Genomic DNA, 14764 nt, shown 5'->3' on the forward strand with positions numbered 1-14764 from the left:
ACCAGCTGAGTTACCAGGGAAGCCCAGTCTCAAGTGCACAGCAAAGTGATTCATTTTTATGTGTGTGTGTGTGCATTTTCTTTCTCAGATTCTGTTCCATTATAAGTCATTACAAGCTATTGAATATAGTTCCCTGTGCTATACAGTAGCTCCTTGTTGTTTTTATCTTTTATTTATTTAAAAAATATTTACCTATTTTTGGCTCTGTCAGGTCTTCATTGTGGCATGCAGTATCTTTGCTCATGTGGGATCCTTGCAGCTAAGACTCTGTAGTTGTGGCTCTCGGGCTTAGTTGCCCACATCATGTAGGATCTTTGTTCCCCAGGCAGGGATCAAAGCCCAGTCCCCTGCATCACTACGCAGATTCTTAACCACTGGACCATCAGGGAAGTCCCCTGTTTTTCTATTTTATGTATTGTAGTGTGTATGTTTCCCTGCTCTAATTTTAGATTATGGGGAGAAACTGGCAAAAGAAGTGAAGGGAATGGGCAGTGTGAAGAGGAGGACAGAGCGGGGAGAGAAGGCAGCATAGGGTGAAGAGCAGCCCATACCTGGTTCAAAGGAGGAGGAAACCATGAAGCAGAGAGAAGAGAAAGGAGTGCTGTCTTTGATTGCTCACAGCAGATCCGTAGACTGAAAGCCCCTAAAACTGCAGAACAGCCACTGGGTAGTGTCAGAGGTAGGGGACATCCACGTCTATGTAAGCTCTGTGACCTCAGGACACTTAGGTAACCTTTATGAAAGTCTTTCATTCTGGATAAAACGGGGTGGTGGTTCCCACACACAGAGCTGTTGTGACAGTCAGTCCACCTGGAAGCCTCCAGTACTTGCTTGGTACAGAGTAGGAGCAAACTGAGTCTGGTCTCCCATCTTCCTGCTTCACAGGAAAGGTCAAAGGGCTCAGGGTCCCTGTGCCAAACACAAGGGAATCATATAGGTTCGATGACAAGGAGCTGGGCTGGGGGTAGGGCTGGTGGAAGAAAACAGCGGGTGTCCAACTGCACAAGCTTCTAGTTATCAAATAGGCTGAGCTTTAAAACTGTCTCTACTGCTTAGGCTATTAATGGATGAACTAATGATGGCCAGGAGTAACCAAGAAAACATTCAGATGTGGCATGTAAGCTATTTACTAAGGCTGGACATTTTTATTTTAGAAAGAAACTTCTTAAATCAAAAAGAAATTCTGCAGGCATTCATGAATTTCAAGGCAATTATTCCAGATATCTGAGAATTCCAGTATTAGAGTATTGTGGCCTCCATTTGGGAAACAGCTGTGTGTGTGATGACCTGTTATTCCAGGTAATTCTGACAACAGCTCCATGAGGTAGGAGCTTCTTGGAAGAAGGCAGCAGACCATGAGTCATAGCCCTCCCCACCCCAGCTATGGAGGACTGGACTAGGAGTAGATCAAGATATTGCCTAAGCCAGGCTAATTAGTTTTCATCTCTTCTATTATCATTCCTATCGTAAGAACAAGACTTACAAAGGTTAAATCTCATGTCCAGTTATCTATCTCTCAAGAGGCAAAACTCGGATTTCTGTCCAAATCTGTTGAACTCCAAAGCCTGCTGCCTTGCTGCACAAATACACATGCTTGGTCTTTGGAGGTAAATATGTCAAGTTCTAGTGGACATGGCCTTGGCTTCAATGAGGGTCTCCAGAGTGGCTTGGCGCTGGACTAGACATTGACTTTCCTCTGTCTGCCAGCTTGCGTTCACATGACCTGGGCAACAGGATCAGCAGCACTGGGTGAGAAGTTGATGTATCTGGGCAGTCATTGCCAAGTGAATGGGTTTGAGTTGAAATTATCTGGGCTGAACTCTAGACATGAGATGTACCTCCAACATGTTTCTAAAAATAGTCTTGATGGCGAGCAGTTTGCTATGGGAAGGAGATCCCTTTGGTTAAAAAAAAATTTTTTTTTTTTAACAACTGTAGATAAAACCTCAAATCCTCTAACCCTCGAGAGCCTTTGGGTACCAGTTAGTTATCCTTTACTCAAATCAACAGCTCCCAAATAGAAGCAGATACACAAAAACTTTTATTAAGTGGAAGTTAGACTTCATGGTAATTAACCAGTTACAAGTGCATTTAAATGCATGTGTGTGGACACCGTAGAAGTCAGAATGGTCTTCCTGAAAAGTCCAGTGTTCTGGCTCGGCACATGCCAGTGCAACCCAAGGTAGAACCATACACACAGGAAATACAGGGCGACGATGACGTCAGACTAGATTGGCAACACCATATTCATTGTTACAGCTAAGCATTACAGAACGTGAAAGTCCAAAGACCAGAAGACTATTACTAAAATGATTCTTACTATAGACCCTTACTTCTACTTAAATGCTTCCATAGGACCCATGTAGCAAATCCTCAACTCTGGGGGGACAGCACCATTTCTCTATTTTATGCTTAAATGGGCCACAGAAACTGTAAACAATCAGGGGTCCTTCTGATGCCCATGGCAGGTAGCTGCCAGCTGTCCCCTTGGGAAAGTGCAGTTCCATTTAACTGGTGTCAACATTTGACTCTGTAAATCTTCCATCTGAAAATCTGCCTTCTATTTCAATTAGCACCAGTTTATTTGAAATAGTTTTCCTGGTGTTAAATATTTAGGAAACATTTTTTTTTTTTTAAACCAACACACAAAGTCCCAAACAATGGAAAGCAAAAAACATTCAAAAAGTTGTTTTAGAGAAGAACAGCATTTAGAAAAACAACATCATTTAAACATTCAACAAATCTATGTACAAGGTGCCCAAAGCTGGCAAGGAGCATGGCTGAGGAACAGTCATGTAAAAGGTTTATTAACCTGAACCTCCTCAGGCTATATTTACAGTCAAATAGGTATTCAGAAATGTAGTATCAGAACATCTGGATTTGGCTAAAAATCATATAAAAAGACACATCCCGGCCCCTAATAACTTCTAAATAGGTAGCAAACATATCCAGTATAACCACAAGTACCAGGTTTAGAAGTATATTTTTCCATATTTTACATACAAACAGCTGAGAAACTTTCTCAATGGACACAGAAGAGATTCTAAGTGGCAGAGAAATGGAGTTCTTTATGTCAACATTGTCAGATGAAGGAAAGAATTTTATTTTTCATGCCAAGTAACATAGGAAAGTACTGATTAAGGAGCAAGAATAAATTATTAGGAGAAAAGGTTTCATGGGAATACAAAATCCCCAAGAGCGCTGAAGACATGTGTATTTATTTTATATGGACTTTCAAAAAAAAAATATAGGTGATGATCTCTGTTTAATTTAATGAAAAAAAAAAGGCCAATGATTTTTCTTCGCAGGACAATATTTTTATATTGTTTATTTTCTATATTCTGTTTTTATATTCTTTAAAACTGTATAATCCAAACCCTTTGGAGAAGAGTTTTTTCCCCCTTAGACTGCGAATTAAACACAATAGACACAACCTATGCTATATTTATCCAAGGCAATATTCATTAACTTCATGCAGTTTTGTTTGCTTGCTAATCCAGTGTTACTAGAACATTTACCTCTAAAAAAAACTGGGCCCATTTTTTAACGCCCACGTTTCCCATTTCTGCTGAAGAAGAAAAATATAAACCATTTCTCCTTTAATCACCTTTGTGGCTGAAATCTGTTTAGAGCCTGAAGTGTCAATGCACTGTCTTTAAAAGTATCAGCCAGAAGTGTATCGTTGGAAGTCCTATATCCCCATAATGATATGCATTCAAGTCTGTTTTGAATAATTTGCAGTTGTGGTAAGTCTCTATGAAAAAAAATTGACTTGGATTGGATACAAAACAACATTACCCTTTGAAAATGCATAGCTTGTCACTTTTACATTCATTCACTAATATTAAAGACTTTTATACACAAGTACTTACCTCTAAGTTGTGGTAAGATTGTATTTTGAAAGATTCCTAAAAATTGGAGAGCACTGCCTCTTTGTTTTTGAACTAGTGCCTGATTCCAAGTTAACACTATCATGTCAACACTTGCATCTCACAGGAAGGACTGAATCTTTTTTTTTTTTTTTTGTTAGCAGGCACTAAAAAGCAATGCTTTCTACTGACAGCATTTCCCCCAAATACCCCCATTTTTAGCTATTTTATCATTTTATTAGAATAGGTTAGATTTGGTGTAGAAAACAACTTGAAAGATGGCTTAATTCTGAAAAGTAGAATGTTTTAAATCTTATCATGGATGAAGGGCAACAGAGGTTTTGTTGTAACTGTGGTTCTCTCACTCCCCGGCTCCCTCATTTGAAAAAGATGACCACAGGCCACTCGGCAGTTGTATTTGATGACAGTCACGAACCCTTTGGGACCTAGCGATTTTTTCTTATCCTGAGTTCTTCCTCTAAGTATATAGATTTTGATACATGAAACACTTTGGAAACTACACTAATGTCTGGTTATTCCAGAGAGCTTATGTTTCAATGGCTGACTATTGTCCAACCATTAATTATAAAAATAGGAATTTAAGGTCATATTGTAGGAAAATATTGATTAATGGCATTTTTTTAAAAACATATATGATCTGCCTGCCTGGGTTATTTTATACCCAGGATATTTTCAGTTATTGAAGTCATGGAACAAGTATATTTGGGGGGTATTGAGTTCTTCCCTAAAAATCTAAATCTATTCTAAAGCTTTCTACCAGTGATCACAGAGGTTCCCCGAACAGCTGGGACACTTTGGAAGAAGAAGCTTTGCTATCATCACAGGGCTTGGTCAAATCACAGTCATCGCTTTCCAATTAGCAGAGTGTAAGGGAAAAGGTGTAAAAAGCAAAGCGAGGGTTTACAATCTGCAGTGGTGCATCTTTCTCTCCCTCTCTTTTTGGCTGCACTGCACAGCATGTGGGATCTGTTCCCCAGCTAAGGGATGGTACCCGTGTCCCGTGCATTGGAAGCACAGAGTCTTAACCGCTGGACCACCAGGGAGGTCCCCACTGTGACGCATCTTTTTAAAATTTCCCTTGGGTGGGGAATTTGTGATTGCTACACTGTAGATCCCTGAGGGGTAATTCCACTGGCCCCCGAGCTCTGCCTCTTTCCTGTCTTGATCATCTGTGCCCAAAACATGGGAAGGAAGCTCCACTGGGGTGAGAGACACGTGCTTCACAACAGGAGCAGACTGGAAGAGCCTTCTCTTTGCATAAATATAAACTTAAAAGAAGTATACCCCACAGGAGCCACTTCCTTTTCACATAATAAAGGTCAGTTCCATTTTCAAGCTCTGTAACCCTGGGCAGAGGTCAGGGCTCAGACCAATGAACGTGATGCTTTCTTCCTCTGCCCTGATAACTCCGTTGGCTTTGCTCTGGAGGGGGACTCTCAGGGGAAGAGGACATGCGAGGGGGGCTTTGAGTCAAAGTGGAAGGACTAGGTATCTGCCTTGTTATTCTTTGTCATTGAGTCTGACTGTATCTTTTGTGATGAATATGGCAGGTTGTCTGCTGATCAACCTGCTCTCTGAATGGTCATCCCAAACTGTTGAGACAAATGGAAACATTTTGCTGAAGGAAGAGAGGAGCCTCATTGACTCAGCCTAACATGTAAGTCCTGGTAATATTTATCCCCTTGGCCCTTAATTGAAGAGTGAGAAAGCAAGAGCACAGAAGTGAAAATGTTTAATCCAGGGCTTTGGGAAGCAAACATCCATTAAAAACAGCATGGCGCTGGCTCAGGCAGGTTAAGGCAGAGGGGAGAGTAACATTTTGCTAGTGAATTCAAGATGGTTGCCAAAAGGGAAAAAGAGGCCATTGACTAGAATGGGGACTGTTCTTTCTCTCCCTTAAAGTTCAACTTCTTCTCCAGCTGCCGGTTTTTCCTCTTCAGTCAGAGATGTAAAGAGTATTAGAAGGAAATAGATGAGAAACTTTTTTTTAAAGAAAATTTTGTTCTTTAATGACAGTGCTCTTGCCTTTTCAAGGAGTTGTTGCTCGCTCCCCTAATTTTCTGAATTAAAACTTTAGAGAACTGACCCTAGTAAGTATGTAAATATAACAGTTAATCAGACTTGAGAATTAATTTTTAACACTTTAATAGAAATAGCGGGGAACATACCTTTGAAAGCTGGCAATTAATAGTTATGTGGATGGTGCTCAATAGGAAAAGAATATTTTGAAGAAAAAAGGACTATGGCTTAAGTGTTGAAGTCATAATCTCCACCTTCTTTCAAAATCTACATTTATCTTTTGAATGGTAGCTTTTCTCTTGTTCCCTAGAACTTGGGTCCTTTTAAGTCCTGCCACTGTCTTGGCATTGGGGCTAACCATTGCAAAATGGGCTTCTTTTCCACCAGAATAGGAAGGCTTTCAATTTACTCCTCCAGTACTGTATTGCTTTAGAAACATAATAAAAGTATAATTTATCAAAAAGCAGGTGATGGGCCAAAATGGTTTAGGCCCATCTAGCTCCATGACTAAACTTGGAGTGGCTTTACTCAAAACCTGTGAAACCTGTGAGCTGACGAGAGAAGAGGACAATCCATTCACGGACTGGTCAACCTGTCAATCATATGACGACAGAAATATCAGGCATTGCCAATGCTGTTTCAGTTGCATTCATATTTACCATGTGACATAACCATATTACCAGCTATTTCTAACTTTGAGATGACAGTATTTTTCAATTTGATCCTTACAAACTGTGAATTTGAGCTTATTTTCAAATTTGGGGGCATCAATACAAGTTTACATGGATAACAAAAGCTGAATGTTGGCAGCAAAATAACTTTTTCCAAAGGAGTCAAAAGTTTAACTCAGAACATAGCACTAGCTAGTCATCTCTTATAATTAACCACTTAAATGGCTGGAATTTAGGGGACGGGGGCCTGGGAGGTAGGCTAAAGGGATAAATTTCAGAGTGAGTCTGCATTTGACACTGTGAATGGGAGGGTTCTTTACTTTTATGCTGAAATACTTGGACTGTAAGTATGGGTAAAGAACATGGGTCCCTGGGGTCTTCTCAGGTCTAGAGTCATTCTGGAAGACTGAGGTCTAAGCCAACTCTTTCACTTGCTCTTTCTCTCCTCCCTGGATGTAGTAATGAGGCTGACTCAGGTTCAAGACCACTTGCACCAGGTTTGGCTTTGGAGGTGGTGGTAGTAATTTTAAATATTCTCATTTTATGCTAAGTACTAGGGAGGGTCAAAGGAAGTCACGTATCTGAAAGAGACACACTTTCTTACATATCTGAAAGGGTTAGTGATTATCCCAATACCATCAGGACTCTGGTGTAAGATATACTCTAAAATTACCTAGTTTATCCAAATGAAGGAAGCAACTTCTAATTTTTTCCATGACACATTTATTCCTATTTTGTCTTTGCCCTCAGGGAAAGATGTTAAAATTTTCTACATGGAAAAACTCCATTTGGAGGTTAGTGGACCCTCTAAAATACCTAAGTACCTACCAGTTATGAAGCAAGGATTTTGCCGTGTCAGAGGTGGAACAACAGAACTTTTATCCTGGGATGGAAACTCACAAGGCAGGATGGAGTGGGAAGGGATGTGGAGGGGTTGGCAAAGGGCTTTGGCACAAGGAGGCAACGTGTGCTATCTGAAACTGCAGGGGCTCCTGGCTGCCTTTGCTGAAGGCACAAGGCTGCTCTTTGCCAGCCCCTCATCACAGTGGTCACGGCAGTGAACACAGTAAGGAAGTTAGGATTACAGTCATTCAATGCTTTGGGGCCCGGCCTGGGCATGCCAGGAGGCAGAGTGAGAGCTGAATAATACTTCGGTATATTTTGGTCAGAGGCAAGGCTGGTTTAAGGATGTTGTACTTTTATACTCAAATCTTCCATGAGAGTGATTTTTGGGGAGAACTGACTTCTCTCCCTTCTTTAATTTTAGTTGCCCAGATAGTGCCAATGTGTGAGTTGGGGGTGCTGCTGGAAGAACTTGACTTGATGGCTATGGAAGGTGAAATCTGCTTTTTCCCAACAGTTGAAACCAGTGCCCAAAGGCTGTGTCTGTCCATATACAGGTTCTCTTTGGTCTGCGCACTGCTGGCCAAGAATCTGAGTTTTGATTAAGTGTCAGGTAACATCATATTTCCAAGTCAGAAGGTCTAGCGCCCTGGGCCTGATCTCTGCATGGTTCTGATTGTCTACAGCTGGGGTCCCCCTTCAATGGGGACGCATGTCCTCTGGTTCACTGTGATCTCTGTCATTCTCTAGTGTTCTTCTTTTGCCTGATCTGAATCATTTGTTTACACAATTTCCCTGTTCTTTCTAAGGCATCTGCTATGTACCATTAGGAGGCTTCTGTTTAACTATGAAGCAAGACTCATTTGATCAAAAACCATGCAGCAATGAACACTTCTTGGGAAACTGTAATGCCAACATTAGAGATATTCCAAGAGAATGAAGAGAGACATTGGACTGCCTCATCTCAGAGATGAAGCTGTACATGTCTTCCCCTAACCCTGTGCATTTCTAGTCCTCTCATGTGCAGATTCTGAAGCCTGTTTGAAAGCAGAGTCTGAGTGACCCTTTGACCACCCCTCAGGGGCTGCCTAATGGGTAAGACCGCTCTGTCCTAGCTTTTCCTTTGATGTTATCTGCATACTTGACTAATTAGTCTAGCTTTTGAATTACTGAAATCGTAGAAAGAAAAGATGTTTTCTTGCTTAACAGTGAGTGGGCTAGAAAAAACTAATGCATTATGAAATGGTTTTGGCAAAGCTCAGAATTATTTGTGTGGTTAATCAACTCTCCATGGTAGCCTTCCTTGTTCCCTGACTCTTGGGAATATAGTGACTTTCTGATCTCAAACTTGCCTGTCTGTGAACTTCTCATGTGAAAAATCAAGGACTTGTTCTGATAAGGAAATGAAAGTTGTTTAGTTAGTGGTGAGCACAAAATTATTTTAAATATCACCAATCAGCTAAGAATTGTATCTTTGGGCTTATACACTATGATTTTAGAAATTGCCATCAAATGACACTTGCTAGTCAAATGCAGCTTTGTGGTTCTGGTAGGCTGAGCACTAAGCTTGTCCTTGTGACAGAAATCTATCACAGTACATGACAGAATTTACAAGTTTATTTCTCTCATTGCCTATAAGCATATCTATTAATATTTTAAAGATTTCAGATATATGATTCTTAAAGTGTTTTCTTTTCCCCAAATACTTTGAAAAAACACTGGTAAAGATAAAAGGAGTAGCTGTTGTAATAATCTTTCCATCTGATCTGCATTTCTACTCTTGCTGCAGAGGGTTGATTGAAAAGATATGCATCAAAATGCTTGCTTAAAAGAGGCATAGCCCTTTGTTTGGAGAGCAGGAATTGCTTATAATATTAACACTTCCTGTTTGGTAAAATATTGTATTTTAAAAAATAAGCTACAATGTATAAAACGAAGGTCATTTCCCACAAAATGTTCATGTTCTTTATGATTACAAAACGCTGCATCTTGTAAAATATTTCCAGTTCTGTTAACTTGAGAAGTTAAGTACTAATGCTTATTATAAAAATGTCACATCTTTCAGAAATTGTAGAAGCTTACGCAGTATATTTCTTGCCTTATTTGGAAAATTAAGTTATAATTATTATTGTATTTAAGATCACATTTTGACACAACACATTACCATTGTGATTCTCAGACTTACAAGAAAAGTTATAAAACATGAGATTGTCTTCAATTAAAAAAAAAGAGGAACTATTTACAAAACAGGACCAGAAGTAAAATTCCCATTTTGATTTCTAGTCCTATGATAGATACACCTTTTAAAGCACATATATCATTGGATCTGGGCTTTTACAGTTAGTCATGGTAAGCAAACCAGTCGGTCTTAAATACATTTTATACTTTCTTGCTCTACTGGTGTGCATTACTTAGTGATACAATTGGTACCTAAAAGTGCTTATAAGCTCATTTCATTTACCGATTTCCGGTTTGAGTAGTTACAATGTGAAAGAAGGAAACAGTTCCGCTCTGGAGGAAGCCCCACAGGTATGGGGAACAGGGAGAGCGTGTGTGCTGCTGGTTGGGTTATTTTCTTAGAGAAACGAAAATTCCAGTTGACCCGTGTGCCCAGCACTTTCTCCAAAATGATCCGCAGCCTCATCCATATCCATGAATCCTGCTCTTGTTCCCACTCATTTGTATGCACAAATTCTCCCCTGTGTTCATACAGATCAGAGCTACAGTTGATGTGGTCAATAGAAATTCTACAGGGTCATGAGAAAAAGCAGCACCTTGTCCACAAAAGTCCATGGAAGTTTGCTCCTTAACCTGTCATTAAAGCAAAACGCACAACTTTCACATCCCTCCCCTACAGCTATTAATCAGTTCTCCAACCAGCTGATTATAAAAAGGAACACCAAGGCGTCATATTCATAATTACATTCAGAAACAGCCTTATATGAGTCTGTGAAAACCCACCAGGGACTGCGCTGTGGTTCAGATGTCAGCCTTAGAATGCAGGTCTAAGAAACAAAGAAACAGCTCTGTTTCAGAGAGCATTCCTCCACACCTCAAAAAGTTAGTACTGTCCAGTTCATGGAAATTGGTCATGAAATGGTATGTTCATTAAAAAACAAACAGAAATTATTCTGACCAGAAAAGATGCTGGAGATAATAAAAAACCTTTCTAATCTTAAAATTCTCCAGATCTACTTTTCACATACCCTTTAGTTTTCCCTGAGGAAATGAATTGTGTGTTTTTTTTTTTTCTGCAGTATTTTGCTACTATTCTCAAGGTATTCTCTCCCTTATGTACAGTTCGTGCCACTTTTCCCTAAATTTTCCCAAGTGAGTGCTGCGTTTTCCTTTTCCAAAGAAGTCAGATGGAGGCGGACATGGGTTGAGCAGTGCTGGCTAATTCAGAACTGCTTTTGAGTGTGGCTTAGTGTGACACCAGCAACAGTGGACTTCAAGTGATCTTGAAATGTGATAGAGGGCATGTTAATTTCAGACACTTTTTACAACATACATGTAACTTTCTAAAAAAAACTTTGTTGGAAAGTCCAAGAACGTGCCTCTTTCTCAATTGAAAAGTTTTCATCTGCAACAAGGTTATGACTGGACAAAGACTCTTCTCATAAAGGGGACCCACCCTGTTGGTGCACGGAGTTGCTGATGGGCGCGCACATTCCTGCTCAGAAACCCACTGCCCTCTTCCTGACACTGGCTTTCGCCAAACAACAAAGGGGACTTTTCAGCAAGTGAGGAGGAGAGTAATGCGTGCCCACCGGGGATGCGCACGGGGCAGGCTGCATCCCTGCCCTGTGTGCTTCCCATGAAGGAGCTGTGTCTTGGCTTTAAGCAGCGGCTCCTCGAATGGGAACATGGCAGCTCCCTCGGAGACGTCCAGGGACAGTCACCACTAGCTGATCATCACTAGGATGGTGAACCCCAGTCAGGTGTCCATAGCCCCCCTGTATCCCGTCTCTGGCTTCCCACCCACTTGCCACCGGATGTTTCCTCCAGGTGGTCACACTGCCTCCCACTCATTGGTTGCACAGCCTCTGGGAAGAACTAAGGCTTAAATGACTGCTGTCTGTTGTGCAGCTATCTGGAGAAGCCTGTCCATCACCCGGAAGTGCCTTCTTTAGAGAGAGATGAGAAATCTTTTCTGCAGGAAGGGCCATCGGGGAGAGAAAAGTCAAAGGCTACCACATGCCTTCTTCAGAAAGACTTTGGGACCAGAACACATTGCCTTTGCTGTTCCTTTTGCACGTTCTCTGAGCTGTCCATGGTGGGGGGCGCTCTCATTAAGCAGTCACGTGCCCTGGGACTTCCTTTTCACCCATCTCCCTCCTCCGCTTGACAAATGAAGACAGGAAACAACATGGTACCACAGAGAAGCCATAAAATAAATCCTGGGCTTAATTTGGCACATCATTTAGTTCTATAATATAACAAAATAGCTCTACATTTTTTTGTAAGTTTTAGCATTTACAATCAGTGCTGTATATTACAATTTGCAGCTTTCTGGGTGGCTTGAAAGAAATTTTATCCCTTTTCTTCAAGGCCAGCCAGGTGAAGTTTGGTAGTCCCCCCGTCATTACATGCCTTGGTGCAGAGAATAGGTGTCTGTGTGCAGGAGGTGCTGAGGGTCTGTGCCCACCTTGGAGTCGGAGCAGAGCCCCGGGCTGGCCTGAAGAAAGGAGCCCTGCATGGGAGGGTGTGTAAGGTTTCAGAAAGGAGAAGAAATCCTAGGGAAGCTGCATTCAGGTCTACGCTTTTGCTTACACCCGTGCATCAGCTAATAATCAGGTAAGGACTGAGCTTGCCTCAGCCAGGCCAGAGCCCAGAACTAGTCATGGACTGTCCTTCTGGGGCAGAATCACAGAGCCTCACTCCAGGACTGTCCATAGCCATCATCTCTCCCAAAGTTCTGGGAGTGGGGGGATGGATTTAATCCCTTGCCTTTTTAATCTCTTTTGATTAGTGATTTAATCCAAGGACCAAGGGCCATGGAACCTTGCTGAAGAGAAAACCCTCTCCTCCAGGGTTACGCCCAACAGCACTGAAGTCCACAGTGAGTCTGCTCAAATGGCTGGCCAATCTGGGACTCATCAGTGGGCACTGTGGCCGCTGGGCAGTCCAGTCACAGCGCAGGGCTTCCTGGTTCAGGCCAGAGCATCACCTCCTAGCCGAGATGCCAGTGGGTGAAGCAGCAGGATACCAGGGAGAAGAAAAGACAGGCTGGGATAGAGGGTGCAAATACGTTTCTGTACTTAAAAAACCCTTTCCTGGCTGACCTCATCAGTGCTAAAACATACATTATAGCTGGTCCTTTACTGACTGGTAATCACAATGTGATCTTAAACGAAGCTCTTTCTCTGCTCTCTTAAGCGCTTTTAAAGAAAAATTAAGGAGGAAAATAGGCTCTCTTTCAAGGAATAATGCTTCAAATGTCATATGAGAGTTTAAAAAATAAAATTGCCAAAATATATGAGTGCACAGATTGTTACACTGTAGAATCTCCTTTTTCCCTTGCGTATTAAAAAAAACAAGGATATCTGTTATGACTAGATGATTTCTTTCTCCTCTTTAAAAAAAAGTGTATGTACAACCTCTAAATATATTAAACTTTGCTCTGTGCAATTTCATTCAACATTCCTATGGCTGATCCTAGGCCCCCATTCCAACACAGTGCATCCTCTAAGGTGCTCTTGCGTCTTTGCATAGGTACAGGACAAATAACTCGAGCAGGGCGATCAAGAGGAGGGTAGACAGAGAATGAGCTTATTTATAGGGCTTGAGAACTACCCCTGTCCTGGCACCACTACTAGCAAGACGGACGAACAAACACACACCAGGCTAAAAGCCTAATAAATGGAACACAGTGCAAGCCCTGGTCCAATTGAATTGAGAGATTCCTATACCAACACGCAATTTCCTTTTGGTGTTTCATACATTCCTTTCCGAGCAAATTCTTAATGAATAGCTCCAATATTCTGATAAGAAAATAAAGGTTTGGACCTTCCCTTTCCCCATATAATCTTTATAGTGTTCATGAACCCATCTCCCAGACGCGCTAAAGCCTAAAACCTATAAAAGTGCACTCAGAATGGATGTTGACCTCACATGACTTTCTGAACACACGGAGGCTGTGCTCTGCGTAGTCTGAAGCAACCTGCTGGGATGGTCTGAGTTCTCTACCTTTTCTGAAACCAGTCTGCTGTGGCATTTCGAGGGAAGGAAGGCCTGATGAGCCTCTGACCTGGCAACAACCGTCAGATGAGCAGTGATGAACAGATCTGGGCTGGGGTTGGCATCGCATCACTGAAGGAAGCTTCAAGGCTTACCCAGATGGCGACACTTCAGGTCTTGAGTGCACTGTACCCAGGAGAGAGTGGGTGGGGCCATCTCTCAGGGTGGGGCTTCTGAGGAAGACTCCCAGATGTTTTCCAACAGTGACGCAGGATGTCCTGAACTCAGCTGGGGATGAAATCTGCTGGTGACGTCCACTGTCAATCTCTTTCCGGGCTTATGCCCTCCAGGGCCCTTCAAGCTAACAGCTCTACCATGGTTCAATTCGGGGCCATTCTTCAAAACAAAACAAAACAAACAAAAAAGACATAGAAAAGATACCCAGAGTGCTGCCACTTCCTGGCAACAGATCATGATGTGAACTGCTCCCAGAAGTCCGATGGAGAACAGGGAAAAGACTTCACAATGAAAACAGGTATTGTTCTTTATACAAATGCTACGGAATAACTTGTAGCTTCTTAAGTGTCAAAAAAAAAAAAATCTCAGAAATGGTATTATCGAGAAAGTTTATCAAAATAGGCCTCCTTTCTAGGAAAAATGGGCTTGGTTGGTTCGATTGCTACAGAAGTCCACAGTTTTCAGACCTAGACCTACAGCAAAAAAAAAAAAAAAGTTGACTTTTCTTTTTAAGGAAAAGAATAGTTACAGCTGTTCTTAGCTGGGTTCTCAGCAAGAACAGGGAAGGTGGTGACCTTTTTTGTTTTTTTTGCTGTGATTTCACCAAGGTTCCTAGAAGTGCTTTCCCTGGGCTTCAAGTGGGTTTGGTACGGAAGGAAAAGCACTTTCCAACACCCTCGGAGGAACAGGAGGGCAGGAGTGTCGGGGGCGAGTTGGGGCCGCGCATCAGTCAGTGAAACGCTGGCAGGCCTTCTTCCAGCGACAGGCCGTGCACCACATGTCCCGATTCTCCATGCCGTACACCTTCCGGCACTTCTTGCCCTCTCCCCGCGGCTTCCTGTAAGACAGGCCAGGAAACGGCGTTCAGTGTGAGCGATTCTACGGACATTCTTTGCAGACCTCTAAATCCCTGGAAAGCTCTAG

General features: G+C 42.0%; 1 protein-coding gene across 2 annotated transcripts in view; it reads right to left on the bottom strand.

Moving 5' to 3' along the window:
- Positions 1–2018: 2018 nt before the first annotated feature.
- ZNF704 (zinc finger protein 704) overlaps positions 2019–14764 on the bottom strand; it is a 256382-nt gene continuing 243636 nt past the window's right edge. For both annotated transcript variants that reach the window (XM_027973082.3, XM_004011760.6), the window contains exon 9: positions 2019–14678. In XM_027973082.3, the coding sequence (XP_027828883.1) occupies positions 14567–14678 (112 nt within the window). In that variant the 3' untranslated portion in view covers positions 2019–14566. The remainder of the gene's footprint in view (positions 14679–14764) is intronic.

The sequence above is a fragment of the Ovis aries genome, chromosome 9 (assembly GCF_016772045.2).
Source record: "Ovis aries strain OAR_USU_Benz2616 breed Rambouillet chromosome 9, ARS-UI_Ramb_v3.0, whole genome shotgun sequence".
NCBI classification, from domain to species: domain Eukaryota; kingdom Metazoa; phylum Chordata; class Mammalia; order Artiodactyla; family Bovidae; genus Ovis; species Ovis aries.